This window comes from Loxodonta africana, chromosome X (assembly GCF_030014295.1).
Source record: "Loxodonta africana isolate mLoxAfr1 chromosome X, mLoxAfr1.hap2, whole genome shotgun sequence".
NCBI classification, from domain to species: domain Eukaryota; kingdom Metazoa; phylum Chordata; class Mammalia; order Proboscidea; family Elephantidae; genus Loxodonta; species Loxodonta africana.
In genome coordinates, this window is record NC_087369.1 from 176,229,453 (window position 1) to 176,257,404 (window position 27,952).

The following is a 27,952-nucleotide window of genomic DNA, read 5'->3' on the forward strand; positions in this document are numbered from 1 at the left end:
GGGGCGGGGCACGCGGAGAGTGGCGGGGCTTGGCGGCCGCGCAGCCTCGCCTCTGGCCCAGCCCCGCCCCCGGCTCGACCCCGCGCCTCAGACCCCGCCCCAGCCCCGCGGGCACTTTTGGGCGGTCGCGTTGAGCCCGGTAGGGCGATGGCGTCCGCGGGGAGCTCTCCTCTCAAGATCCTTCTGGTGGGCAGTGCCGGGTGAGCTGGTGGAACTGGCTGGGGCGAGGCGACCGGTGGGCCAGGCCTCCCGCCCAGCACGTCGGCCGCCCTAGAGAGGCCTGGGGAGGGGCCGGGGTCTTGGGGACCTGGGCCCGGAAGGGCGGGGGGGGGGGCAGGGCGCAGCAGGAGGGCGGAGAGAAGTGGGGAGGAAGTAAGAGCTCCAGAGCCCAGGCGGGGAGGGGACCCCACCTGCCCTCTGACCTGTGACCCCGCAGGGTCGGCAAGTCCTCTCTGATGAGTCGATTCGTCCACAACCGCTTCTGCAGTCGGTACCGGGCCACCATTGGCGCAGACTTTTTCACCAAAGTGATGGAGCTGGAAGGCCAGAGGGTCACTGTGCAAGTAAGGACGGTGGCCCAGGCCTTGCACCCCTCTGACAGTTGAACACGGCCAGATGGCTCAGAGGAAGGCTGGCTGAACTGTCCCCCACTTTTCCCAGCTGTGTCCCTGCCAACAGGGCACATCACATCAACAGGGAGTTATGGGTGCCAGTCAGAGTGCCTGAGGCCCTGAGCCCCCAGCTTGGCCTGGGGTAGCTGAGACTACTGACTCGTCCCTTCTGCCGAAGAATGGACTGTACCCCGGAGCATAACTGGCCTTTCCTCCCTATTGGCACAGCTCTGGGACACGGCAGGCGCAGAGAGGTTCCAGTCTCTGGGGATGGCACTGTATCGGGGCTCACACTGCTGCGTGCTGGTCTTCGATGTTACAGTGGCTACCTCCTTCCAGGCCGTGGCTGCTCAGCGGGCAGAGTTTCTGATGCAGGCTGACCCTCCCAGCCCCAAGCAATTTCCCTTTGTTCTGCTGGGCAATAAGACCGACCTCCCTGGCCGGCAGGTGAGTGCCCGCTCCTGACTGCTCCAGGTGCACCTTTGCCCTCAACCTCAGTCTCTACTTTGGGGGCTTGGGCCTTGTGGCCCACGGTGGGCACCCCCTCACGATGCCCAGCCTCTCCCCTCTGGCCTCCCATGCACACGCTAACAGTCTCAATGCCTAGCCAAGGCCAAGTTTGGTACATGGAGGGCTCTGGCTCCCATGGGTGGCCTGGCCCTGGGTTCAGTGCCAGGGCTTTGGACAAGCAGTGCCTTGTCTTGCCCCTCCAGGTCTCTCCCCGGGAGGCTGAGGAGTGGTGTGCCCAGACTCAAGCCCAGTATTTTGAAACCAGTGCCAAAGACGGTACCGGTGTGGCCCTGGCCTTCCACAGTGCATCACAGGCTGCCTTGAGGCAGGTGAGCAAGGGGAGGTGGAGGGTGGGGTGGCCTGGCTGGTGCTTGGGGACAGAGTCTAAGAATAGACAGAGAAGTGGGATGGGAGGAACACGTGCACCTCACCCCAGGCGAGGCATCCCAAAGGCCATCATCACACTCCTGGCCAATCTACAAGGCCCCTCCCCCACCTGGGGCTGGTCCTACGCAGACCCTGGGCCCCAGTGGTCAGAGTCCTCCCATCTCTGGGCCTTGCTCGTCCTGGTCCTATCTGAAGGACACTTCTCCGCCTCTCTCCCTGGCCCCAGCCCCCAGGAGTCCACTCTCTTCTAAGCTCTGGGGCATCAGAGTTGGTGCTGTGGAGAACAGAAGCCAGGGCTCCTGGTATCGAAATAAACAGGCTACATAGGGACATAAAGTGGCCCAGACGATTACACACACGACACTATAAAGCCTAGGCCGCCTGGGAGAGGAATGCACCTCATGGTTCCAGCACATGAGGCAGGACAGAGGTCGAGGGGGCTTTTGTTGGCAGCAGGATGATGAGGACTGAGGAAAGGCAAGCAGCAGGGGTATTGGGGAAGTGGAGGGGGATGCTGAGGGAGCACCCCCCACGCCCATTGTCCCTAGCAGGAACGCTGGGACCCAGAGAGCCCCTGCGGTGTGGTGCTGCTCCCCACTGGCCCGCCCACCACACAGAGCTGCGCATGCTGAGCCTGGGCCTGGTCCCTGGCTACCTTGTCCCCAGCTCCCTCTGGTCTCTTGGCTGGTCGGCACGAAGGACTCAACACAACAGTTCCCCCAGTCCTAGCCACACCATCCAATAGCTGAATGCTGACAGTTCTGTGGCCAAGACAGGGCTGGCTGGTGGGGCTGGTGTGGCTTCCTCGGGGCTGTGTGACAGCGACCCCTGCATTCCACTTGGCTACCGAGGGTAACTGCGCTGCTTTCCTCCTGTGAAAATCCTCGTGGATCCCTCTCCTGAGAACCGGCATATCTGCACAGCCTGGCGGATGGGTGGGTAGGGCTAAGATCCCCACCGGGAGAAACCAAGCACAAGAGCCTGAGGAAGCCTCCCCTGTGCCAGTCCTCTGGGTGGGGAGGGGAGGGAATGGGTCTCTGGACAGAGAGGGAGGCCACAGCCACGGCCTAGTGGGCCCCTCAGCCTGGGTGCCACATAGCAGCCACTTTGGGACCTCCTGTGGGGAACCTGGTGCCAGCCCAGCTTTGTCCAAAGGTCATGAGCAAGGGTGGGGTCTTCCCAGATCCTCTTTCCCAGCAAAGCTACTGCAGCCACCTGCCCCTCCCCACAGCCTTCTTTGTGGGAGTCCCGGGACTCAGTGAGAGACAGCAGACGGTTATTTCAAAAACGTCTTTTAATTGTTCAAAATAGCACAAAACGACATCGCACTATGGTAATATTGAGTCACGGGGATTACTCTACAATAGATGAACAGGTGTACAGCTCTTAGAAACAAGAGAAATCAAAGGGGCGCTCGGGCAGAGGGACAGGAAAACAATGGGACCAGGCATGTGGATCCCGAGGTGACTGAACAGTGACATTTCCCACAGCGAGATGTGCTATAATACAATGAACCGGGCCCCCAAAGCCGCAGGCGGTGGCGGGAGGGCCTTTCAGGGCAGAGATGGTGGCCTGTTTAAATCCTTCTGTGTAACCTGTGTAAGAGCTTTGCTCTTTGCCTATAGCTTGGGGGTGGGGCAGAAAGCTGGCTCATTAACCACTCCCCTTGGGCCCTTGGAGGGCTACTGCTGCTTGCTGTGGAGAGGCCCTGCCCTGCCCCCGCTGGAGGGCGGCACCACGCTACCCTCCCCAGCTGCCTCCACTTCCTGGTTCCCCTCAACTCACGCCCTTCCCCCTTTCCCATGACAACTTTGCTGGGGGTGTGCGTCAGAGCAGTTCAGGGGGTCTGGCCTCAAGGCCAGTTATGCTGAGGGAGGCCAGCTTCCCAGCCTCCATTCTGGTCTGGGGCGGGCTGGACCACACTTGTCTTTTCTAAGAAGCCTGTCTTATCTAGCCCCAGCCAACTCAAGCCAGATCCTCTAGGTGGGGGGACCACCACCTCCCCATCCAGCTTCAGCTTCGCAGCTCACCCCTCCTCTGGGAGAACCCCCAAGGGCCGGAGCTCTCTTCCCCCAGAGGACTCCTCCTCACTCCCACCAGAAAAATCACTGCCAAGGCAATGCTTAGCCAAAAAGAAAAAAATAAAGATACACATTCTGTACACGGCTAACAACAACCAAAAAAAGAGACGAAACCCCACACGCTAAGGCTAAAATTACAATAAAAACATAACTTCATCAATGTCAACTTAAAAAAAATACAACAGATGCAGCAATTGGTGACGTCGCCCCTGCCCTGCCCACCGAGGCCCGGCTTGGCTCCGTGGCCACCCGCATGCCACCCACGAGGTGCTGTGCAGCCTGGCTGCCGGGCTCCTTCCCCTTTTTCTTTTTTTTTTCCATGGGAAAGAGGGGAAGAGAGAAGAGGGAGTGCGAAGGCCTCTGACAATGTCTATGCTTCCTGTGGACTCGCTGTGCGGAGACAGGGTGGACAAAGCTTAAGGAAAAGTTGTTAAGTGGTTGAGAACAAAAAGATAAAAAAACAAAGTCAAAGCGGATGGGCCAAGTGCAGAGGCGGCAGTCCGGGCTTGCAGGGCGGGGCAGGAGTCCTGCCTCTGTGGCTGGGCAGCCCCCCTCTACCTCAGACCACGGCAGGAAGAAAAGCTTTCCAAGTTCTATGGGGGTTGGAGAGGGTGGTTTCTGTTTTTCTTTTCGGAGTTTTCTTAAAGTTTTAATTCACACTCTCAGATCTGTGGGAGACACAGGCAGGGCTGGTTGCCTGCCGGCCTCAGGTCTTGTTCAGGGGGTCCCCAGGAAGGCGCTGGGGGTGCAGCGAGGGAGGAGGAGGAGGAGGAAGCACTGCTCTCAAGTGCTCACTGCTCTTTCCAACTTGCCGCCTTCTACTTCCTCCCACCAGCAATGGTATAATGTGCTTTCTTAAACAGATCGTTTGTTTAAAAACCGAGAGGGAATGAACGAATGACTGAGCGAGCACATGAACAAATGAATGGCGGCCATTAAGAATGAAGTGCCAACAGGGTAGGGGTGGGGTGGCCGGCCCCTGGCAGGCGGTGTTCCTGAAGCAGAGGGGAGGGGAGGAGTCTGGAGAAGAATCCAGGTGCTGGCCACGTCCCTCTCACTGACCGTCTGCCTTCGATTTCTTTGGAGCGGATTTCCTTGGGGAGAGCAGAAAGGAAGCATGGGCTCTCAGCCAGTTAAGCACCCCCTACCCGCTTAGCAAGAAGCCTGGCCCCTAGTGTCTCCACTGCTCCTTCCTCCTAAGCACTGACTACCCCCAACCTCGGAAGGTTCCTGAAAGAGGCTTCCTACTTACATTTCCGGAGAGGACATGGGCCGCTTGCTGGCTGGCTTGGTGCCAGAGCTGTCTTTACTGGTTTCTGTAAGGAGACGGCAGTAAGGAGTGTGGCAAGGCAGACAGGAGGGAGGTAAGAGATCTGTGCTCCAAAAAACCAAGCCTAGCTAGGGACAGCTAAGACTACAGGGCCCTAGTCCCTTGCCCTGTCCTCCCCAGACCAAGCGAAGGACCCTCTGCTAAATCGTCAAGCTCCAAAGTACAGCTGGGACTGTGTCCTGGAACCCCCTGCCCCCACCAGCTCAGCACTTGCCCCAGGAGGGGCTGGGTGCGTGTTGAAGGAAAGGATGAATGACTAGGAGAAAGAAAGACCGATGGCAGAACATTCTTGGGGAGCTAGCACGTGGGGAACAAATCTCAACCGCTTGCCAGGCCTGACCTCCCTGGGCCTTCCCCAAGGACCCTCCCAGATAATACTCACCTTGCAACCACCTGACTTGTGTGGCAGGGCCATAGCCCTTCTCGTTGCGGGCAGCAATGCGGAAGATAATGGCGGGCTTGGTGGTGTAGTCAATGTGGGCGTTGGAGAGGCTAGAGGACTGCACCAGGCAGGAGGGGCTGGGCCCACAGTAGACCCGCATGAAGGCCAGTTGGGCCGGGGCCGCGCTCTTGGGCTCGCCACTGGCTTGCGTGCTCTGGATGGCCAGGTACACCGAGTACTCAATGATCTTGCCGGAGGTCACAGAGGGTGGCTCCCAAGTGAGGTGAGCACCATCTGGACTCTAGAAGCGAAGGGATCAAGAGTGGCTTTTTTCAGCCTTTGTGACCTAAGTGCACCCTGTCTGGCCCCAGGAGAGCCAAGGAAGCTCCAACATGGAAAGCTCACACTTCCCTCCTAATACAATGTTTTGCCGTCGGCGTTCAGAGCTCTGCAGAGAACGGCTGCCTCCACCCTGCCCCCGTGGGTTCAGGACACAGCCTTCCCACACTGGCTCTGCCCCCTCACGTGTGATCTGTCACTTGCCTCTCAGTGTCTCGGTCTCCCCATCGGAAAAGTGGACCCACACTGCCTCAGGCTGTGTCCAACAGCTCAGGGCTGGCAAGGAGTGAGAGCTTACTGTAGCGAGTGCCCAGCACCCGACAGTTGCTACGGAGGGGAGGAGGTGGGGAGACAGCAGGGGACTTGCCTTCGGTCATCCCAGCAACTGGTGACAGAATCAGGACAGCAGCCACTTTCTGCTCTCCACGGACCCCACCAGCCTCACCACCCCACAGCCACACTCACTTTGCTGATCTTAATGGCACAAGGGGCCCCCGGAAAGCCGGGCAGACAGGTCTTGAAGGCCGAGATCTCACTGAAGGGCCCCCGGCCGCAGGCATTGACCCCGGCCACCCGGAACTTGTAGGCCGTGCCTGGCTGCAGCTCCTGCTTCTTCAACTGGTTATAGTCCGGGACAGTGCTCGAGTCGTCCTGGAGGACAGGGTGGAAAAGGCAAAGAGAACAAAGAGAGAAAGGGAAAAAGCTGCATGAGGCCCACGGACCAGAAGGCAACTCTGGGGATTATGCAGGTCTGTGGTGACTGTTGGGGGGACAAAGACATTCCCTCTCTCTACTTTGTCCAGGTGCTGAGGAGAGGCGGTGTTCACCACGCTCCACCCGATTCCACCCAAGACAGGAGACAACCCTGGGGGTCTGCAAAGCCTCTCCAAGTCCCTCGACTCCCCACTCACTGCCCTCCGGCATGGCCCATGGCAGCCTACCTCTGCTGTACATGCCTATGGCCAGGGTCCACACCCAGGCCCCGAAGGCACCAGCTCCCAGATCACTTACGTCAGAGGTGACAGCATCGTCTGGTGGCAGGAAATAGTGTGTCACCATTACATTGGTGCCCTTAATAACACCCACGTCAAACCACTGGTTCTCCTTCTTCACAGGTGTTTTGCTGGGTGGGGGTGGTAGGTCAGGCTTCTGGAAGACAGCAACGGGGAGACAGGATTAGGCAAGCACCCCTCTGGGCTGGAGGCACAGCCTCGTGGCCCACCACGCCCAACTCACCACCCCAATCGTCTCTATGCCGTTGGCTACTTCAGTCAGGGTGGCCGCTGCCTGCAGCTTTGCTGGGCTGGCTACCACAACTGGCTGGGGCGCCACAAACGTGTTAGATGGGGCCAAACCTGGGAAGAAAGATGGTGTCAGAGCGAAATCACCCCCCCCCACAGCTCCCCTTGGCTTCTGGGTGCATGGTGCCCCCACCTTGGGCCACGCCACATTCCCATCTCTTACAACTGGGGCCCAAGACCTCCCAGTATCCTCTGCCCAGCCTATCTGTGGTCACCCCAGCCCATGGCTGAGCAGCCCTAGCTAGCAGCCACACCCCTTGGTGCACAGGCTGAGACCCAATTCTTCCGCATGTCAAGGGAGCCTCCTTCCAGCAAAGGCCGGGACCCTGCTTACTCTCAGTGGCTGTTGAGGGAAGCAGGGCCACGGTGCTGGGGACGGCGGCAGTCAGCTCATTGAGGCAGTTGCTCTCGATGGTGGGGTCATTGAGGCTGTCAGCAGGGGCCAGGGCCTCAGTGGGCAGGTGGTGCTGTGCCTGGGCCTCCTGCAGCTGCTGCTGCTGCACCAGGGCAGCCAGCTCCTGCTGAGTCAGCACAATGGGGATGGTGGTGGGCTGGCCCTCCTGGCCCTCGGCCGACAAGTGCCCCAGCTCTGCCTGGGTCACGGTGGCCGCCGCGTCGGACGTGTCCATTGGCTCCCCGGTGCCTGCTCCAGAGGGGAGGGGAGAAAAGCACTACTCAGGAAGAACACAGTGGGGGGTGGTCCCTGCCTTCCCACCCCACTGCCCTCCCTCCCAGGTTCCGCAGGCAGCATCTCCAGTCACCTCTTCGGCTGCCCACACTCCCCAGCACCTCAGCCCTGTCTGGGGTCTTGAGCAGGGGAAGCTCAGGAACCCTCCCATCTGGCCTTGAGCAGAAGAGATCCAGTGAGCCTAGCTGTCCCCTGGACCTGTCCCCTAGGCACCTACCCATGACGGCTTGCTGGGCAGCCTGGAGCACTGCCTGGATGGCCAGGGCCTGGGCTTCCTCTGTGGCCGCAGCCTGGGCAGCTGCTTCAGCTGCAGCGGTCACTGCTAGCTCCTCAGGGGTGAGCCCTGTCACCATGAGGGTGGTGGTGCCCGCCTGGGCCTCGGCCATCAGCTCTTGGGGGAGCGCCAACTGGTCTACCTCAGACTGTGTGGGCGGGGGTGGCTGGACCACCACGGTGGCCACCACCGCGGAGCTGGCAGGCTCCTGGCCCGAAGATGGGTCCCCTGTACTGCTCAAGTCCACGGCTGCCTGGAGGTCAGGGGCCTGGGTGGCCGCCAGGGTGTCAGCGGGCTCCCCCAGCAGGGGTGTGGAGGCTGGTTGCAGGAGCTGCCGTGGGGGGAGCTGCTGGCGAGGCCCGGGTGAGACCTGGAGGTCCTCTGGGGGCTGCAGGATGTCAACAGCAGAGAAGGGCATGTCAGAAGTTTCTGTGTTGGCTATGGTCACTGTTATCGTGGCCGGGATGGGGACTTCGGTGGTCAGAGCCCCGGGGGTAGTCTCAGTCATTGATGAGATCCTCTAGAAAGGGAGAGAAGTCCCCGTCAGAGGGGAGGAGAGGGAGGCCAGAACAAGGCAGTCGGGCCAAGGAGCGGGACAGCCTTACTCTCTCCCCACAGACCTGCTTCCATTCTTGAGGGGCCTGTGTGGTCACTTATTACATGGGGGAGAAGACCAGTGTTGCACAGAGCAGCTGGGCGTAGGGCGGGGGGTGGGGGGAGGGAGGAGAGAAAAGACCTTTAAGACTGATTGGTTGACTGAACCTCAGTGAGAGGACTCCTATCTAGACAAAGAGCCTCAGGGAACAACCTCTCACAAGCCTACAGTGAAACAACCAGTGATGTGGAGCAGCTAAGGAAATGAAAGCGCTCGAGGAACACGCAGAGGACTGTCTTCTGTCCCCAGCCTAGTCCTGCGCACGAGATTGCCCTTTTATGGTTTGGAAACGGCACTAGCAGCTGCACCATGTGCTATACAAGAGTGACCCCTGGTGCCCAACTCCAGAATAGCAACAATGGAGCCATCCCAGGCCCTGAAGGGCTGAGCAGGTGGGCAGAGGACAAAGCAGACCTTCCAGGGCTCTCACCGGCACAGAGGGGCCTGGAACGGGCGTGGACTGTGTCACGGTGGTCACCGCTCGTGTCAGCGTGGAGGACACAGTTGTCGTGACAGCACTGGAGCTGGCGATGTTCCCACTGTCGCCCTGGGTGCTCTCTACCTCACCCTGATCGCTGACAGCTGGTGGGGGGTCTGTGGGAGGGAACAGACAGTGGGGTCACGAGGGCCTAATGTGGCTAGTCAGCAGGGGATCCCAAGTCCTAACCTCCACCCCCGCACTGCGGGGTCCTCTTGTCCTCCAAGAGGACAAAAAGGAAGGACTGGAGCAGAATCTCCTGGAGAATTCCACGCGAGCCCCCGCTTTATCTGACGTGCCTGTTTAATTCCCCACCGGCCCACTGCAAGGCTGCGGTCCATGGAACCTAAGTGGTGAACTCCGGGCCTCTGCAGAGGAAGCGATATGCTGTCTGCCACCGTCAGAAGCCTCAGAAGTGACAAAAGGGAAGAGTCTGAGCCCCTGGGGGCTCTGCTCTCTGTGCACCCCCGGGGGCCTGGGCAACCCTGCATGAATGGAGACCGCCAGCACTCACCCTGGTTTGAGCTCATGTTGGAAGTGACAGTAGTGGCCGTGTGCGTGGTGCCTGTCTCGTGGGTCTCGCAGGGCGGGTTGGAGCAGACCCGCTGAGTTGGGAAAGGAGCCAGTAGTACGGGGCTGACCTGGGGGACCACTGGGGTCGGAGCCGCCACCGGATCCAAGACGGCCTCCAGGGTCCGGTGGGTGGCGCCATCATCAGGGAGCAAGGCGCCAACACTGACGGTCATGGTGGTGCCGGTGGAGGTGGTCTGGTGTGTCTCACAGGGGCAGCTGGCGGGGGCCTGCTGCTGCCCGCCCTCAGGCTGCCCCGAGCCACCACTGGAGGTGGCAGTGGTGGCTGTGTGTGTGGTACCTGTCTCGTGGGTCTCACAGGGAGGATTGGCGCATGCCCGCTGGACACCACCTGCATTTGAGGTGGTGGCCGTGTTGGTAGTCCCAGTCTCGTGGGTCTCGCAGGGTGGGTTGGAGCAGACCTGGGTCACAGGGGTCGAAGGGCCCAGCAGTGCCTCCAGGGCTGTCACAGTCACGGTGGTGCCGGTTGAGCTGGTCTGATGGCTCTCACACGCAGGCTTGAGGATGCCCCGGGCCTCACCAGCCTCCCCGGTGCCCATGGTGGAGCGGACTGTGGTGGGGGTGTTGGTGGTGTGGGTGTGATGTGTCTCCAGCTGTCGCCCCACAGGCACCAGCTGGCCCAGGTCTGCTATGAGGCCGTCCTTGCTGCTGGTGCCACCGGGCCCGACTCTGCCACTGGGAGGGGCCAGCTGGGCAAAGCTAGTGCTGCTACAGCCTGCCTCCAGCACCAGGCTGGGTGCCAGGAGTGGGGCCGAGCATGGCATCCCCGTGGCCATCAAAGTCATGGTGGTGTGGGTTGAGCTGGTCTGGCGGGTTTGGCACAGGGGTTTGACCGAGCTCTGGGCTCCCTGAGCCGGCCCAGCGCCCACACTGACCTGACCCGTGGCAAGGGTGCTGGCAGCATAGGTGGGGCGGCCGTCTCGCTGCTGGTTGGCAGCTGCCGGCTGTCTAGAGCCGATACTGGCCATGGCGGTGGTGGCAGTGCTGGTGGTGCCCGTCTCGTGGGTCTCGCATGGGGGGTTAGAGCACCCAGGTTGCCCAGCCATGATGGAGGTGGCGGTGGTGGCCGTGCTGGTAGTGCCCGTCTCGTGGGTCTCACAAGGTGGGTTTGAGCAGACAGTGGGCCCTGCACCTCGCAGGGGGGCTGAGAGATTGGCACTGACCACAGTGGCTGTGTTAGTGGTACCTGTCTCATGGGTCTCACAGGGTGGGTTGGAGCAGACGCGGACCACACTGCCATTCTGCTGCCCGACTGTGGAGGTCACAAGTGAGGCAGCTGCCTCCTGCCTGTCGCAGACGAACTGGACCTGGGGGTGCTGGGCGTGCCCCCCGAGATTGGCCACCACCGTGGTGGTGGCCGTGTTGGTGGTGCCCGTCTCATGGGTCTCGCAGGGTGGGTTGGAGCACACCAGTGTCACAGTGCCAGGCTGCACGTCACCCTGGCCTGAGTCGGCAATTGTAACGGTGGCCGTGGGCTGCTCTGTGGTCGGTGAGGCCAGAATGGACACAGGCAGATCATGCACTGGCTGGGCCTCGACCCCGCTGGGCGCCGTGATCAGAGTCACCTGCGTAGGCTGTGAGACAGGCTAGGGGGAAATGCAAGACAGGAAAAGATTAGTGACACTGCTTTCTGTCTGTCTGCCCCCCCGCCCCGTGCTGGCTGTGACTGCCTCCTCAGTCCCAAAAGCCACAGCCCTGGGTAAATACACGCGCTCTCTACTCCCAGAGACCAGGAAGAAGGCCGCCGCCCTCTCCCACTGTGATGGGGAGAGGCTGAGAGAAGAGGAGAGGAGCTCAGGCAGCTACAGCCCATGTCATACTAAGGGTCCACAGGCTGACAGTGGCTAAAATACAGTGCATCAACAGGACGGACTAGCGGACAGCCATCAGAAACTTGGATTTAAGTAACAAGGGGAAATGACCAAGGTGTGCAGCCTCATCAAGAGTGAGCAGACATAATCCCCTCACAGCAGCAGACCCAAGTCGAGAAGGGGTGCCCCAGGTGAAAGCCGCAATTCTCAGCTTTGAAGCATGCAGGGTTCTACATCTAGTGTCATGCGTGTGCCCACACACGCTTGGGCTTGGGCTTTCCACACCCCACTCTGGCCACACTCCTGCCCACCTGCATGGTGATGGTGGGGGTGGTGAGCCCACCGGCGGCCGTCAGCGTGGTCTGAGCAGCTGAGACAGTGATGGCTGTGGGGTTGATCACCTGGCTGGAGAGGGTGGCGATGGTCCCCAAAGTGGTGATAGGCGTGGCCAGCGAGGCGCTAGTGCTATGGCCACCAGCACCGGCAAGGCTGGTAGAGACAGTGCCGGTCACTGTGCCAAGGGTGGTGACACCTAGAGGGAAGAAAAGAAGGCAGGGACGGGATGATTAATAGCCTTGTGCTCTCTCCAGCCCTGCAGCTGGTACCACCTTTCCAGCAGCTTCTCTCACTGGGTGGTGCTAAGGCTAGGGACTGGGCTTGACAGGATGGGCAAGGCCAAGGGGAACCTGGGATTCTCCAAGGGCCCTGGAAACTTAAGAGTGTACATAATTGGTAGAAAAGAACACTCTGGAGAGAGTGCCCTTTAGCCTCCCTCAGCGTTACTACAGGGAGGCATGGTCCTCAGCAAACATACCTGTGGTGCCCTTCACAACCAACGTGGTGACAGCTGGCTTGACGGCGGAGACGGTCACTGGGGTGACCAAGCGAACGCCACCCATGGGCACAGTGCGGAGGATGGTGCCTGGTTGTCCGGGGGCCCCCTTCAGCACCACCTGGACACCAGAAGACCCACCAACATCACTTGCAGGCTGGCTAGGCCCTGTGCTGTCCCTCCCAGGCCCCTCTAGAGGCCACAGGTGGCAGCTGGGGCACTGGGGGGCTGTAGCTCTATCAGGGGGGAGAGGCTGTAGCTGCGCTGTGCTAAGAGGGCAGGTGCGCCTCACCTGGGTCACTCCTTGCTGCCCGTGGCCAGTGGCAATCTTGGGGACAGCAGTGATGATCTTGGCAGGGGCACCAGTCCCCGAAGTCATAACTTTGGTGGTGATGATGGTGATGGGGGACTTGATGCCGGGACTGCTGGTCACACCTGGGTAGGAGGGGCGGCTTGCCTTCAGGTGTGGGGAGTGGGGCACCACCGGACAGCGCACCTCCTGCCAGGGTCCTGACCCCTCACGAGGCTGTGACAGCTTCCGGTGCCCCCCACTGCCCTCATACCTTTTCCCCCAGTTACTCCTGTTGCTCCTAGATTAAAATGAACAGTCACGACCTACAGCCGCACTCCTACCATGTCCATACAGATCCTAAAAGACCCCCAAAAGGTAAGGAGAGGGCGGGGAAGCTGAGAGAAACAAGACACAAACGCAGAAAGCGCACTGTCGCATGGCCTTGGCTTTCCATTCTTGCTTTAGCCTCATACTAGTTACTCTCAGAGGCCAAGGCTGCAGGGGAGGCCCTAACACAGGGGCCAGGCCACTGGAGCCCTACCTGTCGCACCCGCCTGGGTGATGATGGCCGACATGGGGATGGTCTTAATGATAGTAGTGGTGCCAGGCTTGGTGGTACTGGGAGAGACACTGCTGATGCCCAGGATGGTCGGCTTGGTTCCCGCCCCACTGGCCTGCGTGGTCGTAATGATGGTGGTGGGCTTGCCATCGGCTGAGGTCACCAGCTTCAGGATGGTCCCGGCTGGCAGGGGGCCTTTGGTCTGGAGAGGGAATTGGCCGGGGGGGGGGGGGGGAGGGGGCGGCGGTGTGAGTCAGCAGCCTGAGGAGCTGGTGGGCCAGGCTGAAAAGACAAGGCTGAGCTGGTGCACACTGGGGCCAATGCACTGGGACCTGCTGCCAGCTAGAACGCCCTCTGCCCAATACCCACACTTACCTGGATAATCTGTGTCACCGGGCCCGTAGAGGCCTGGCCTGTGACTGCGGAGGTCTGAACGGGTTTGGTCTGGACCACTGACATCACTTTGCCAAGGTTGGAAATCTAAAAAGGAGAGGAGAGAGCAGGGAGTCGATCAGGAAAGCAAACAAGGGCACAGCCTGTGCGGGCACTTGTATGGAAGCCGGCCCGAGCAGAGGTCGCCCAGCGTGGCCACTTTCAAACCAGGTGGAGCTGTGCTGAAGCCAGGGGAACCAGGCCTGCCCCCCCCCAGCACTTACCAGAGCACTGCCTCCTGGGACTGAGATGGGGCTTTTCACCAGGGTGATGGTCTTGGTGACGCCACCCACCACTGTGGTCACCACTTGGGCTTGCTGGGCCACTGTCACAGTCCCGGACTTGTGCACAGTGATGATGGGGCGGGTGGATGTGTTAGCGGCTGAGGACACAGACGTCCCCACCTGTGCGGCAGCAGTCTTCAGCATGCGGGTGGCAGGGTTGCTCACCTGAGGGTGGAGGGGAGAGGCAGGTGGCGGGAGAAGTAAGGGAGCTACCTTCGCTCCCACGCCCAAAAGCCAGGGTGCGAGACTGACGTTCTGGCCACTCCGCTCACCTTCTGCCCCCTGCTCACCCAAGCTACAGAGCAGCTCAGTTTCCCTTTCCTTTACTGACACGGGGAGGGACTGAACGACTGAGCAGAGCCGCTCATCCCAGGTCTTGCCTCAGGCCTCACACCCCAAGCGGGCAACTTAGCCAACAGCTAGTGGCAAAGACCAGACCCCACCCCTGGGTCCAGAGCCCAGGAGGGAGCCCAGTAACCACAAACCCCTCAAAATGCTTACCATGACGGGCGAGGAGGCCACTTTCACTGTGGCCGGGAGGGTGGTGGTGCCAGGGGTCACGGCCACAGTTTTGACAATGGTGGTACCTGCCGGAACACTCAGCACCGTGGGCGCCGAGGATGGAGGGATCTTCTGGGTGGCAGCTGCTGCCGCCGCCAATGCAGCCATTCCACTCATCTGCGGGTTGCTGCCAATCACCTGCGAGCGGAAAACGGGGATTGTCAGTCCTGTGGTGGAGAGGTGGTGCTGCTGTCTGCCTTCCTCCAGGAAGTGGCACCCCCCGGCTTTTCGTACAGCCGGCCCTGCTCTCCGTACAGCCAGCCCTGCTCTCCTGCCCCGAACCTGGAAGGGCTCTTACCATTGACCAAACACAGGAACCCCAACACCCAGAGTTTGCCAGAAACTCGGGGTCGCTTTTAAAGACCACAGAGTCACATACAACCCGTTCCTCGGGGGGCTGGCTGAAACCCCAGGCCCCTAGGCTCTCCTTTCACTGAGCCCCACCCTGTCCCCACCCACTGGCCTGCTGCTCACCGTCCCCTGGGCGCTCTGTGTGGGCACAACCATTCGCACGCCCGCGGGCAGGGAGGTCACAGTGACGGGAGCTTTCCCAGCCTGGCTGGCAGGTCGCATAGTGACCAGTGGGGTTCCTGTGGTGGCCTGAGGCCCGGTTACTTTGAGAACAGCAGGGACACCTGGCAAGAGAATAGGGCGGGCGTCAGCAGAGCCCCAAGGGACACAGAGGGGCAGCAAGGCCCCTTTGGCCCGGCGCTGGACAACGAGCCCCCTTTGACCAGCCCCACGGCTGAGTTCAGCATGGGCCTACATGCCTTGCCATCTGTCTGCTGTGCTTTCTGGATGGTTCTTCTTGGCGCCCTCAGAGGACAGCTTTGCCATGGGCAGGGCTGAGCTCTCCCCTCTCCTGAGTAACAAGAGGGTCCCTGAAGGCCACGCATGCTGTCTGCCTTGCAGCCCCACCCAGGCACACCCGCCCTCCAGTGCCCCCAGGCGCCAGCTCACCTTGAGTCCTAGCTGCAGTGGGCACGGAGATGGAGCTGCCAGGCACTGTTGGCAAGACCTGGATGGTGGTGGTGGTTGGGGGTGCGGCGGCAGCCTGGGGCAGGAGCGTGATGCCCACCTGGGTCAGTGGCTGCACGGCAGGGGCTGCTGCCGCGGGGGCAGGACTCTTAGGAGGGTTGGCAGGCACAGATGGGACCGGATTTGGGGTGGGAGAGGTGGCAGTTGCAGCGGTGGCAGGAATGTCATATTTCTGGAGCTGCAGAAGGTAACTGTCGGCTGTGGCCACTGCCCCCCAGCTCACCTCCAGGGAGGTGGTGTTGGCACGCACCAGCTGTACCCGGGACGGGGGCGGTGGCTTTTCTGTAAGAGAACACAGCTAGTCAGAAGAGAGACTGGGAGGTGGGGTGTGGTCCACATGGGGCTCCTTTCACAGAAGGAGGCCTCACCTGTTTCCAAGTACCAGAGGTCTTTGCAGCACACCTGGTTGTTCCAGGCTTTCCGGTAGCCGTCCCGCCCACTCCAGATGTACAGACGAGTGTTGATCGCTACAGCACAGTGCCCAGCTCGAGCCCGGGGAATATTGTCCTCCAGCGTGTCCATCAGGATGGTCTCCCAGGCCATGGTGTCTAGGAGAGGACAGAGAAGAGGTCACCAGAGAGAACGGAAAAAAACCCATAACCCTGAAGGACAGCTGTCAGAGATGGAAAACGAAAACCAGAAGTCCTAAGATTTTACTAAATGAAAAAACAATTCCCCGTGGCAAAAAGCAGCATTCAAGATAAAAATCTAAACTACAAATGACAAACTGGGGAAAACTGGGAAATGCTGCATGGCCAAAGGCTGACCTCCTTCTATGTCAGATAAAACCACCTACAGAAAAAGGCAGATAAAGGGGAACGTAACTGATAAAACGAGAACTAGAAATGGAACATAAACACGTAAGTAAACGCATGCAACGTTGCTCGAAGTAAGAAACGTACATCTAAGCGCTACAAAACTGCCCCTCTCCCCCATCAAGGTCGGCAGAGAGCTAAGAGTTTGCCAGTGGCCCGAGCTGTGGGCACCTCCGTGGGTACCACCTCCATGGGGCGGCTCAGTCCTATCTCTGAGGGTGATTCTCCTGTTGGGTTTGTAACCTGCAAACGCCATCGCCCAGGTGCGACGATGGTGCCAGGACATTCGCCGAAGCATCATTCCTGCAAGCTCTGAAGCCACCACAGCGGTGAAAAAGGAGGGGGCTGCTTGCTGTGCAGGGCTGTGGGGGGCAGGTCCAGAACTGCGGACTGTGCGCTATCATTTTTAAAAAAAAAAAAAAAAAAAAAAGGAATATCTAGCCAACGCTGGTATTTGTCAAAAACATCTTCAGAGGAAGGAGGGGACAAGCAAGCACTCCAAGCAGCTGCCTCAGAGAAGAACTAGGAGGCGGGAGGAGGCTCCACGCTGAGTTCTTTTGTTCCTTTGGCTGTCGCAGCACCACGTGTATGAAGAGCCTACTCCACAAACAAAAGCGTGTGCTGCACTTTGGGAGACTCTGACCCCTCAAGACTTGTCACGGAGTCTAGCAGGAGCACAGTTACTGGCCCACCTGGCAGAGGCCTTAGCATGGTTAAGAAGCTCCCCCACCAAAAGCTCTCGGGGCTGAAGCGGTATCGCGGCCGGCCTCCCTGCAGCACTGAGGACACCCCTAGCCCGAGGAGGCCATACCCAGGTTGAGACAAGCCAGCGTGTTGGTGCACTTCCACTCCTTCTCGTGTGTGGCCACTTTGACATCATCCATGACGAGAGGCACCCAGCCACCAAACACGTACATTCTGGGAGGGGCGAGGGAAGAACAGGCTAGGATTGGAGAAGGGGGTGCCAAGCTAGAGGCCACCTCCACACATTAAGTTCTCAGCCTCTCCCCAGCCCCCCCAAGCCTCGGCTGACGTGGCCCTCTCCTGCTTGGTGGCCACACAAGTCTTCTGTCAACTCTACTATGTGGAGTCAGTGCTGAGCTTACTTAAAGCTCACCTCAGTTCCCTTCAGGACCTCAGAGCTGACACAGAAACCCAGCCGCTGTGTCCACCGGGCAGAGAGGTCTGGGCTTGTGTGTTTGGACCCCTGCACCCCAGGTCTGTTTCCTCTCAGTCCCCCCTAAAGTTGTAATGGAGATGAGGAGACGGGGCTAAGCCCCAGGCCCTTCAGAAAGAGGACTCCTTGGGCCTTAGGGACTGTCCCGTCGTGGGCAGGGCAGCACAGTGAAGCAGGAGGCGAGCGGGTGGGATGCACTCACTTGTTTCCTATGGTCGTAGCCGAGTGAAGGCTCCGGGGCAGCGGCGCCACCCCACTGAGGCTAGGCTTGTTCCACGTCAGCGTCTCTGTACAGGCCAATGGGAGAGGGAGTCACCACCGCGGGAGCAGACACGGGGGTCCTTCCCCTTCATTGTTGCTGTGATTGCCAGGTTACAGCATCTCCCAAACTTTTGCTGAGCCCCACTGTGGGCCAGGCACTGTCCTAGGTGCTGGGCTCCTAGCAGTGAACAAACAGGCCAGCACCCCTGCTCCTAGGAGGCTTCCTTCCAGGCTCTGGCAATTATCCCTGGGACATGCCAGCTAGTCTGACCAATGAAAAGCCAACAGGGACTACTGCTCCCCAGACTGAGAGAATGCCATTCTGGAAAGGCATTAATCTCTCCCCTCATTCACCTATAGGTTAGCAGATCAAACAGCTCAGCCAACTGATACTGGCTTTCTTAAAAGCAATACTACAAGCCTGGGACAAAGACAACAGCACCAAAAACCTAGGGGCTATCTCCCGCCAGGGCGGCAAAGAGCGAAGTGCGACACTCCACTTCCTGGTGAGCCCAGCCAACAAGCCATCTAGCTTGGTGACAGAGGACACTGGGACGTGAACACCCAGCTTCTTACCAATATCGAGGGTCCAAAGGTCCCCCAGCCTGCAGCCACTCATCCCTCCGTAGATCACCAGCTTGGATTTCTTGTTGTCTTTCTCAGTGTAGACCACAGCAGTATGTGACTCTCGGGGTGGGGGCAGGACCCCATAAGTGATAGGGATGTCCCAGGCTACCACTCCAGAGCCTGGTCGCAATTCCAGGATGTATAAGTCATTCAAGTACCTGACAAAGAAAGACCAGTTATGGCAAGGCTACCTCCACACACCGGACATGTCATGGAAAGTCTGTCAGTGAATACTGAGCTCCCGGGAAAAGCGAGAAGCTGAGGGCGCAGTTCTCCTTCTGCCCTCACCTGTGAGAGGGGGGCTGACAGAAGCCGAGGAGGAGAGTGAGTCCAAGAGGAACAGTGGAATGGGGGTACGTGGCTGCCTGGCACACAAAGCTGGGCATTATACCAGGGCCTCCCCAGAGCACAAGGGGGCGCCAACTTGGGGCTACCTCCAGATGGAAAGGCCTGCTGGCCAAGTGCCTTGGAAAATCCCAAGCACTGAAAGCGCAGGCAGTAAAGGCGGAGAAGGAAAGTAACTAACGGGGCTCTGAGGAGCAGGGAGCACCCCATGCCCAAGTGTGCTTCTCCCTCACAGCTGGCCTCCTCTCACCAGGCTTCCTCAGGGTGATGGGTTTCAGAGCTGCAAAGTGTCTCAGACTATATCTAGTTCCAATTCTCTCATTTTACAGAAGTGACGGCGACCGACAGCGTGAAAACGACTTGGCCAAGGTGGGGCTAGTCAGTGAGTACGTTTTACGACACCCACATCCCCGGCCAGGTGCAAGCACACCCTTCACATGTGTGAGCTACAGAAAAGGGAAAAGCCTCACCTTGGAATGTTGTTCTTAGGGTCCTCACTGTCATTGGCCAGACCCCCAAACAGGTAGCATTTGTTGCCCACGAGAGAGAAGCTGTGGCCAAGCCGAGGACATGGAGGGGGCCCATTTTTGGGTGTCTTTGCTTTGAGCCTCTTCCACTCCCACCGACTGGCCTGCAAGATGAAGAATCATCTGTTGAGGCCTAGGACAAGGAGGCTGCCATTGCCGGGTCCCTGTTACCTTGTTGTGTGGGAAAGAGCTGGTCTGGGGGGAGGACATGCCTTCTGAGGTTGAGAAGGTCCTGGGCCATCTGTCACGACTGACAGAGTTCGGAGTGGCCTTGGCACAACATGTAACAGCCCTATCCCCTGCCTTACTCTCATTTCAAACCCAGGCCACACTGTAGGGAGCACTATGAGAGGGCCATCGGGGCCAAGGCAGCAGGGTGCAAACCAGGGCTGTGGAAACCATGCTCCAGTGCTCTGCTCTGACCCCTGCTGGTGCCTGTGGAGACAGGCCCTACCTCACCCAGGCGTGGAGGAGGAGGCAGGTGCCAGGGGCTGTAAGGCCTTACCTGGAGCTCATAGAGATCGTTGCTGTATTTTCCATACTCCACCATTCCACCAAACACCAGTAAGCGCGTCCCGTCACACACAAAGCCATAGGCTGCACACCCAGGGGGAATGTCCCCTCTCACTGCCGGGATGAACCACTGGTTGGTCGCTGGGAAAAAAGAGGAAGCAGAAGTCAGAACACAAGAGCTCCAGGAGTTCAAAGGGGGTGTCAGGGAAAGGAAGGGCTGAGACAAGAACCCTCTTTCTAAGGGTGCGGTGTAACCCTGGACTTGGCCACCCCACAAAGCCTGCAAGCACCTCGCTCCTTATCAAGGTCACCTGAACAAGCAGGAAGGCAATGACCAAGATAACTCATCCGCTCTGGGAAGTTGCCCACTGACTTCCTTCCCCAGCTATTCAGCGGATCATCTCACATCAACTTCACAGACCCAACGTGTCCTGGCTATGGCCCCAGCGCCTTCGGCAGGGAGCCCACATCGTTCTCTTCTCCCCACGGGCTCCGGACAGCCAGGGCCTCCAGTGCACCTTTACACTGGCCCAGCCCCCACCGCTGCCGGATGCGCCTCCCCCCCTTCCCCTCTGCCAGGCGGCGCTGAGGGGGCGGGAGGCTGGAGGGTACTCGGGGTAGGAGAATCAATCTGTGCTCTAACCTCCTCAGGCTGCAGCCTCGTCTCCTAGGTGATGGTCCACGGCTCAGTGGTAATGCCACTGCCCCTCCCCCACCTACCCCCATGCCTCCACCAGTCCAGAACGTTCTTGTAAGCCAGAGGTGGCCAGGACAGCAGTAGCGTGCGCTTCCATGACAGTCTCGCAGCCTCCGCCAGCCACAGAGGCTTCTCAAAAGCCCCTCACCTCTAGCTGAGGGTAGGATGAGGAGGTGACAAAGGAGGATGAACCAGACCCTAACTGCCTCATCACAGAACACAGGCGCCCCCATGCTGGCCCAAGATAGTGGGGCCCCAGGCAGGCAGGGCATGGACAGCGAGGACACAGGGGTCCCTGCTTCTCGTCAGGCACCTGTATCCCTGCTTTTCATGTCCTTCTTGCCTGGGGCACCTGGCTTCCCTGGAGAGCCCTGGGGGAGAGCACCCCGGTCTTTGGGGGGTCGTGCCTGCTACACCCGATTTCCAGGGCCACTCCTTACAGGACACTCCCCACCCTCCACAAATACGAAACTATTAGCCAGAGGCAAATCTCATTCCCTGGCCCTCAGTGGGTTTTGGTCCAATTTGAGCAAGAGGATTGTGGGAAGGCTCTGAGGCTCTGGCTCCAAGGAAGCTGGCTGTGTCTGGGGAGGCAGGGAAGGTTCCACATGCCTCCCTCAGGAAGGATAAAGACTTGCCACACAACCAGCTAGGACTGCGCTCAAGGTTGGGACATTCGTGTGGGCACAGGCTTCGCAGATCTCCACAAGCCCAAGGGCTCTCAGGAGGGGCCTCTGTGGCAACTGCGCACTGCTCCTCGGCCTTGCCTTTCGCGTGGGACGGATGTGGGGAAAGGGGGCTGTCCGTGGTCACTAATATGCCCCCCACTGCCTCCTGGGTGACCCAGGGCCTATGATGTCACCCTGCATGGCCCAACATGCAATTCAGCTTAAAGGTTTACTATGCCCCTTCTTAGGCAGTAGAGCATCTCCCGAGTTACAAGGAGGCCTGCCCTACCCAAGTGCAGGCTCATTTAACGGGCTCTTCAGAGCCTCGGCCACTTGGCTGAGTCACTGGGATTCCAGAAGACTTAGCACCAAACCTCTTCTCCCCACCTCTACTGTTTTCCTAAAAAACAAAAACCAAACCAAACCCGTTGCCGTCAAGTCCATTCCAACTCATAGTGACCCTACAGGACAGACTAGAACCGCCCCGTACAGTTCCAAGGAGTGCCCGGTGGATTCAAACTGCTGACCTTTTGGTTAGGAGCTGTAGCACTTAACCGCTACACCACCGGGGTTTCCCCGTTTTCCTAAAGTAACGGTGAGATACGTATACGTGTATGCACTGCCTGCACTCACACGCCCCCAGAGTCCAGTTCTCTGCCTCATCCCCGTTCTAACGCAAAACCAAGCCAAGAAAAGCAACATCTTTCCATGCTGGGGCGAATCAACCTTGCACAAACTGGGAGAGGGCTCCGACAATCCTGGACGGAGTATCTTCCAGGCTATGGGACGAAAACCGAAAGGCGCCTTGGCAGCACCCTCAGTTCACCTCCCTCATTTGACAAACAGGCCAGAAGGGGAAGCAGAGCAAAACGGAGAGATGAGACCCTTGCACTAATGTAATCAAAATGATTGGTACTGGCCCATTTACGGGAGTCACGTGCGGGGAGCCCCAGCCAGGAATCCTCTGCCCTGGACATCCTGGTGGCCACTGAGCAAGGTTAGGGGTATTGGCTGGGCTAGGACAAAGCTCAATGGCCCTGGAGCTCACAATCACCTGATCATTCTACGAGACCAGCAAGGTGATCTAGTTCTAGAACAATCCTGTCAGGCAGGACATCTTCTGATACGAAGACACAGTCTGCCCCTCTCCATTTCTCCCGCAAACCCCAGGCCTGCCCCTGAAATAGCGCTGTCGGGTACTCCCTCCTCTCTGACAGTCTTAAATATGGCAGCTGTTCTCACTAGGCCCTCAATCATACAATGTCTCCAGTCCATCGCGCCAGGTATCAGATGACCCAGTCCGTGGGTCTCTCACTCTGAACATGCTCTGGCTTGTCACTGCTTTCTGGGCAGGCCCTCAGCTTCGAAGTGAACTTGGGGAAAGGAGTCCATCTGAGCACTGGAGCCTGTGTGGACGACCTGCCAGGAGGCAGAACCTCCAGCTTCCTCTACCCCTCCACGCTTTGCAAATTCAGTTTGTAGACTCACGGAAGGTGGGCGGCAGTCAGGTGGCACAGGCAGCCTGCACCCAGAACAGCCCTCCTTTTTGTTTGCTTTCTCACATTCAGCAGTTACTGTGGGGCCGACCCATACTAGGTGCTGGAAGGGACAGAGCAGGCCCCCTGGGGTGCGCAAACTCCCCCTCTTGCCTGGAGGCAATACCCATGCCTCACGCGTGGGGGAGTGCCACGGGCGAGCGCTCTGAATGCTCTGGTGATTTCCTTTCCAGCACCCGGTCACTGTGGCAAAAGGCCGTGGGGCCCTCTGGGGAAGGCTGGGAGAAAGAGTTATAGTATACCCTTTGGACAGTGTAGTGCAGTCCTTCCTCAAGGGGACTTGGCCCCTTTTCCTTCAGGGAACTGTGGGGCTGCCAGTTGGCTGAAGTCTGGGAATTGATGGAGAGATGTGACTGTTTTGGTGATTCAAGTCGGACTTCTGATCACTTGACCTAAACTCTTAGACTGTCCATCGGTTTCACTCCTAGGGACCCCACGGCCAACCAGGTAACGCTACAGGTCTGCGCATGGGACTATCCCAGCACTGCTTTGGCTCTGCTGGCCAACGCAGCAACCACGCCCTCCCAGTCTTTGGTGACCCTTGGGAGCTCAGAGAAGGAGGCGATGGTGGGGGGCAGAGCGGAAAGGGCTTCACCGAAGAGGTGACCATGAGAGACAAGAAATGAGAAGGACCTGGAGTGGAGGGAAGACAGAGGGCCAAGCAAGCTGACACAGGAGCAGAGAAAAGGGGTGGCAGCCCGTTAACTGAAGCCAGGAAGGAGGAACAGTCGCTCTGAAGGTCTGCACTCCAGCCCTGACTCTGCCACCAGCTGACAGAGTGACCCTGGACCTGTCACTTCCCCTCATGGACCCCAATTTCCTCATCTGCAAAAATGAGGAAGTTACGCTAGATATTTTCCAAGGTTCCTTCCAGCTGTTAACATTCGATGAAAGTTAAAGAACCACTGAGGCAAAAACTGAGGAAAAGAAAGCCCAGGCCCACACCACCCTTCTGCCCTTGGACGGCTTTTGCTCCGGCCTCTGGGTAATCAGCTCTGCCACATTGACATGAAACTCCCTGACACACCAAGCCCGCTCCACATCCATGAACACCTGAACTCGCCCCGGCACGAGAAACACGAGTGGACAACAAGTGCTGGGCAAAGCCACATCCCACTGATGATAAAAACTCCAGGACGTTTCAGGGAATTGGGTTTGCCAGGTGCTTCCCAGAGAAGTCACCCACAGGATTTATGATGACAGGTTCCAAACTGCGACAGGAGCCCACCTAAGACCGCCCAAAGGCCAGTCAAGTGTCCCACGGCCACTGTGACCTAAGAGGGAGGACACGGAATTTCAAATACACATGCCCCCCTCCTCACGTGCACCCCTCCCTCAGGCACACCCCCTCCACCAGCAACAGCCTCGGCAATCCCTCATTAGCCTCAGGTCGCCAAGATAACTGCCCGCAAGCGGGCGAGGCTGAGGCGGGCACAACCGTCCCCTGAACACACCCCGTGGAGCTTTATCTCTTAGCAACAGGGAATGCTGAAGGTCAGATGTCCCTCCAGAAGCCCAAGTGTTTTTGAGGACTAATCCTGCAGATAGAAAAGGGCACTGGGCAGGGGATAAGGAGCATCTGCTGACTTCATTACGACGACGACAAGGGGAAGCAGAAGCAGGGTTGCTGAGGGCCTGGGCATCTGAGCCGCCTGGCAGGGAGGGGGTGTTGAGTCTCCGGAAGGGCAAACACTGACCACCTAGTTGAGGGAGTGAGGTGCCTACAAACCTGACACACCAAGCCCACTCCACGTCCATGAACGCCCGAACTCGCCTCGGCACAAGAAACACGAGTGGACATCAAGTGCTTGGCAGAGCCACATCCCACCAAAAACAAAAGCTCCAGAACAAACAAGGAGATGGGTTTGCCAGGTGCTTCCCTGAGAAGTCACCCACAGGATTTATGATGACAGGTTCCAAACTGCTAGCCCGGAGGACTCTGGGACTTAGCTTTAAGTGGCCCAGTGGCCAGCTAACTAGCCCACAACACACGACATATCTCTGCGCACTGCTGAGGAGCAAATGCCAGGGTGGTCCTGTTCACCTCAAGGAGCCAATGAATTATGTGGCAGCCCCAGGACGCGAAGACAGCGGCCAGCGGTGGACTTTGGAGCTATTGTAATTAGGCCCCTGCCCTACTTACTAAAATTGCATTCTCCTGCCAAGGAGCCTGCTCCAGGCCTTACTGGAGTAAAGTCAGCCCAAGGAGTTGAGGAGTTGCTGCTCTTGTCAACTGCATCTCCAAAAACAGACCCAACACTGGAGAACTGCCTCCCTCCCCTTGGCCTTACCTTACCAGGCTAACTCCTGAAACTACAGCTGCCTGGGCTGGCATCCAAAGCTCCGAACCACCCTGCACCCTGACAGTCTCACGGTTGCTGGAGGCAACAGGTGCTGACAAGAGTTAAGGGGTCATCAGCAATCCACCAGCCTGGGGAAAGCCCAGAGTGGGAAGACAACCCACAAGGTGCAGGGGTACTGCCAGGTGGCTCTCTCCACCCTGAGCGGTGGGAAGCTGAGTGGGTTGGTAGCCAGCTCCAACCTCACCTCTCTCTCAAACAGACTTCTCCCTCGGGTGACTCCGTCCACCAGCTCTCCGCCCTGAGACTCCAGGCAACTGGGGCCAGTGGGAGGCCCTATGCCGGCGCCCAGGCAGGCTGGTCTTCAGGGCCCCAAGGCAGGCCTGACCTCAAAGCTTGGGGGAGATGTCCAGACTCAAGGACCCAGTCCAGCCAGTGCCCTGGGAGAGGATGGACATGGAGCAAAAAAGAGCTTGCGAAATGTGACCACCAGCAAAGGGGAAAGAGCTGGAAGGTGACCCTGGGCCACGACTGACCCCAGCGACCCCCCGCTTCCTAAGAGACCATATGTTGGCAGGAGAAGGCTTTCTTCCCGCACCCTTAGTCTTGCAAGGTGTCACCTAAAACTCCCAGAGACCTGTCTCCAGTGAGACGGCCAGAAGCCTTCCGAGCCAGGGGAGGCTCCTGGGCCAAGCTCCGCGCTAGCGGGTAGCAAACAGGCCAAGTGGTTATCAGGGGTCGGGGGCCGTGGTGAAGGATGGGCCAAAAGTATAGTGAAAAAGTTGGCCTTCTGCCCTAGAGACCTAACAAGATGACAAGTCTAGGCAGCACGATGTTCCTCCCATGGAGAGGGGCAGAAGTCAGGCTGGTACCTCAGTGACACCTGGGCAGAGAAGGTCTCAGGGCATTCAGCCACCTCACGGGGCTGGGGAGGTGAGCAAACGGGCAGCACCACCTCCCCCGGCCCACTGCCAGAGAACGTGCCCCAGACCCAGAAAATCTCTGGCAAGGTGGGGGGAAATGCCGCAAGAGTACCCCAGGAGGCCGGGTCCCCCCAGGCGTTGGGGCTGCTCAGCTCTGCCCCTTCCCTTTTCTAGAGACGGAGAATGGGATCTGTAATCTAGAGCAGGTCATTTCTCCAGACCGGGCACTAGACAAGGGGAGGAGCAGCGCGGGCGGGGGCAGGGCGCGGGCTCGGCCCTGCAGGGGGGCACATCCGCCGGGCGCCAACTGCGGATCTCCAAGTCCCCGCCGCCGGCGACACCCCCCCACAAATAACGAGAAGCAACGCTCAAACGCCGGAGAGACATAGGGTGTGAGAACGCGGAGGGCGGGGTTGGGGAGAAGAGCCGGAAAAAGCGGAGGAGAAGCTGGCAGGGCCAGGGGTCGGGAGGGGTGGGGAGGGGAGAGGAAGGGAGGGGAGGGAAGAGCAGGTGGGGGGGAGGATGGGGCAGAGAACGGGGGGAGAGGAGAGAGAAGGGGAGAGGGGGAGGAGAGAATGAGGGAAGAGGGAGGGAGAAGAGCGAGGGGGAGGGAGAGAGGGGGAGGGAGAGAAGAGAGGGCAGAGGAGGAAGAGGGAGGAGATGGAGGGAGGGAAAGAGCCGAGAACCCAGCGGGCTTCGCACTCACCCGTGTTGTACACGTGCAGTTCGTCCACTATCCCCTCGTTGCCACCGCCAAACACCACGATGAGCTCCTTGATGGCCACAGCGCGATGGCCGTGGCGGGGCCGGGGCACTGGACCCGACCAGCCCACCACTCGCTTCCAGCGGGGCTGCAAGAGCACCGCTGGCAAGTTGGCGGGCGACACGGCCGAAGCCATAGTTCCGGCAAAAGGCGCGGTGGAAGAAAGTCTCCAAGCGGGAAGGGAGCCCCCCGATTCCTCTAACACACACCCCCTTTCGTCTAAGACAGCTCTCACAGAGAAGCGGTTCCTCACACAGCGGCGGACTCCATGGAGGCCGCCATCTTAACTACCCTCCGTCCCTCCAGTTCTTCCCGTTCTTCTCGCTCACCCCGTCTCCTCAAACACCTCCCGGAACTGTCCAACGTCTAAGCCTGAGAAGCTGGAGGCCGCCGAGTCCCGCCGCCCTGACAACTTGCCCGGGCGCTCCCGCTCACAGCCTCGGGCGGGAGGCCCTGGGAGCCGCCATCTTGAGCCGCCTCTCTCTCCTCCCTTCCTCAGTCGTAGCCCTCCCCCGCCGGAAATGGCGGAGCCCCGGCCCGGTTCCCACACCCCCAAGTACCCTTCACTGGCCGGCTTCCGGGGCGGGTGGAAAGGAGCCACAAGCGCCGCGGTTGTCCCAGCCCTGCCGGCGCTCAGACCACAATTGTGGGAGCCGCCATCTTGAGACCGTGCCGCTTCCCCGCCCAGCGCTTTGTGCAGCCGCCGCTCCCGCAGCAGCCTCAATACTCCTAAGGAATGGAGGCGCGCCGGAGGCCAGTGGGACGAGCTCGAACTCTCGGAGGCTACTCGGGCGTTCGCCCTGTACGGCTCGTGAGGTCTCGCGCCTCTCCCCTGAGTCCGGCTCTGCTGCTCAGGCTGCGCCTGCCGCTCTGGGAGCCGCCATCTTGAGACTAGCTCTCCCTTCCCCCCTATTCTCTTCCTCCTGGGTCTGTTCTTCTATTGCAAACCGAATGCAAGGCAGCGTCCGATCCTCACTTTCCTCCTTATGACTCCTCCCCACAGGGACCGCTCTAAAGGGGCAGAGTTAGGCCCCGATGTGGCAACTGTACGGCAGGACGAGCGGTAACGGCAAGGCGCTCATGCCTCCTCCCTGGGAGCCGCCATCTTGTGTGAAGCAGTAACAACTAAACATGGCGGCGGCGGTCGGGCGAGGGGGTGGAGCCTGGTGACGTCAGTGCCCCCGCCCCTCGCACCGCTTCGGCTCTGAGCCGAAGCCTCTTAAAGGGTCCCCTGTCCTGACTCGCGGCAGGGGGTCGGGGCCGCCCCCGCGCTCGGGCTGCGTTCGGGCGCGCTCGGGCTGCGTTCGGGCGCGCTCGGACCGCGTTCGGGCCGCGCTCGGGTCA

General features: G+C 59.5%; 2 protein-coding genes across 14 annotated transcripts; one reads left to right on the plus strand and one right to left on the minus strand.

Moving 5' to 3' along the window:
- The first annotated feature begins 74 nt into the window (after positions 1 to 74).
- Positions 75 to 8,542, plus strand: LOC104847079 (uncharacterized). Of its 4 annotated transcripts, none has more exons than XM_064277778.1 (5): positions 75 to 200; positions 437 to 563; positions 840 to 1,058; positions 1,325 to 1,450; positions 6,444 to 8,542. In XM_064277778.1, exons 1-5 carry the CDS (start codon positions 148 to 150, stop codon positions 6,660 to 6,662), a joined length of 744 nt encoding a protein of 247 aa, XP_064133848.1. In that variant the 5' UTR covers positions 75 to 147; the 3' UTR covers positions 6,663 to 8,542. The 4 variants fall into 4 exon arrangements, with proteins under 4 accessions (XP_064133848.1, XP_010599393.1, XP_023396554.1 ...); XM_010601091.3 differs by lacking the exon at positions 6,444 to 8,542 and adding an exon at positions 2,057 to 3,745; XM_023540786.2 differs by lacking the exon at positions 6,444 to 8,542 and adding an exon at positions 2,060 to 3,745.
- HCFC1 (host cell factor C1) lies at positions 2,785 to 27,841 on the minus strand. Of its 10 annotated transcripts, none has more exons than XM_064277762.1 (27): positions 26,938 to 27,839; positions 19,694 to 19,842; positions 19,132 to 19,292; positions 18,266 to 18,474; positions 17,631 to 17,715; positions 17,063 to 17,169; positions 15,805 to 15,984; positions 15,359 to 15,718; positions 15,169 to 15,279; positions 14,873 to 15,033; positions 14,339 to 14,536; positions 13,778 to 14,002; positions 13,497 to 13,601; positions 13,104 to 13,323; positions 12,563 to 12,705; positions 12,253 to 12,391; positions 11,750 to 11,970; positions 9,551 to 11,213; positions 8,989 to 9,152; positions 7,847 to 8,423; positions 7,276 to 7,587; positions 6,877 to 6,995; positions 6,652 to 6,789; positions 6,106 to 6,291; positions 5,302 to 5,602; positions 4,842 to 4,905; positions 2,785 to 4,683 (listed from the first exon to the last, which is right to left on the minus strand). In XM_064277762.1, the coding sequence occupies exons 2-27, from the start codon at positions 19,736 to 19,738 to the stop codon at positions 4,644 to 4,646; spliced, it is 6,234 nt and encodes a 2,077-aa protein (XP_064133832.1). In that variant the 5' UTR covers positions 19,739 to 19,842; positions 26,938 to 27,839; the 3' UTR covers positions 2,785 to 4,643. The 10 variants fall into 10 exon arrangements, with proteins under 10 accessions (XP_064133832.1, XP_023396546.1, XP_064133830.1 ...); XM_023540778.2 differs by having other exon boundaries at positions 7,276 to 7,584; positions 7,847 to 8,291; positions 26,552 to 27,839; XM_064277760.1 differs by having other exon boundaries at positions 7,847 to 8,291; positions 26,552 to 27,839.
- Positions 27,842 to 27,952: the final 111 nt, after the last annotated feature.

Excerpts from the sequence above, each read along its gene's own strand:
- LOC104847079 (XM_064277778.1), top strand. The coding sequence starts at position 148 with ATGGCGTCCGCGGGGAGCTCTCCTCTCAAGATCCTTCTGGTGGGCAGT. Across the intron at positions 564-839 it reads GCCAGAGGGTCACTGTGCAA|CTCTGGGACACGGCAGGCGC; the intron begins GTAAGGACGGTG and ends CTATTGGCACAG. Across the intron at positions 1,059-1,324 it reads CCGACCTCCCTGGCCGGCAG|GTCTCTCCCCGGGAGGCTGA; the intron begins GTGAGTGCCCGC and ends TTGCCCCTCCAG.
- HCFC1 (XM_023540775.2), bottom strand. The coding sequence starts at position 26,744 with ATGGCTTCGGCCGTGTCGCCCGCCAACTTGCCAGCGGTGCTCTTGCAG. Across the intron at positions 19,843-26,551 it reads ACTGCACGTGTACAACACGG|CGACCAACCAGTGGTTCATC; the intron begins GTGAGTGCGAAG and ends CTTTTTTCCCAG. Across the intron at positions 15,985-17,062 it reads GCTGGCTTGTCTCAACCTGG|ACACCATGGCCTGGGAGACC; the intron begins GTATGGCCTCCT and ends GTCCTCTCCTAG.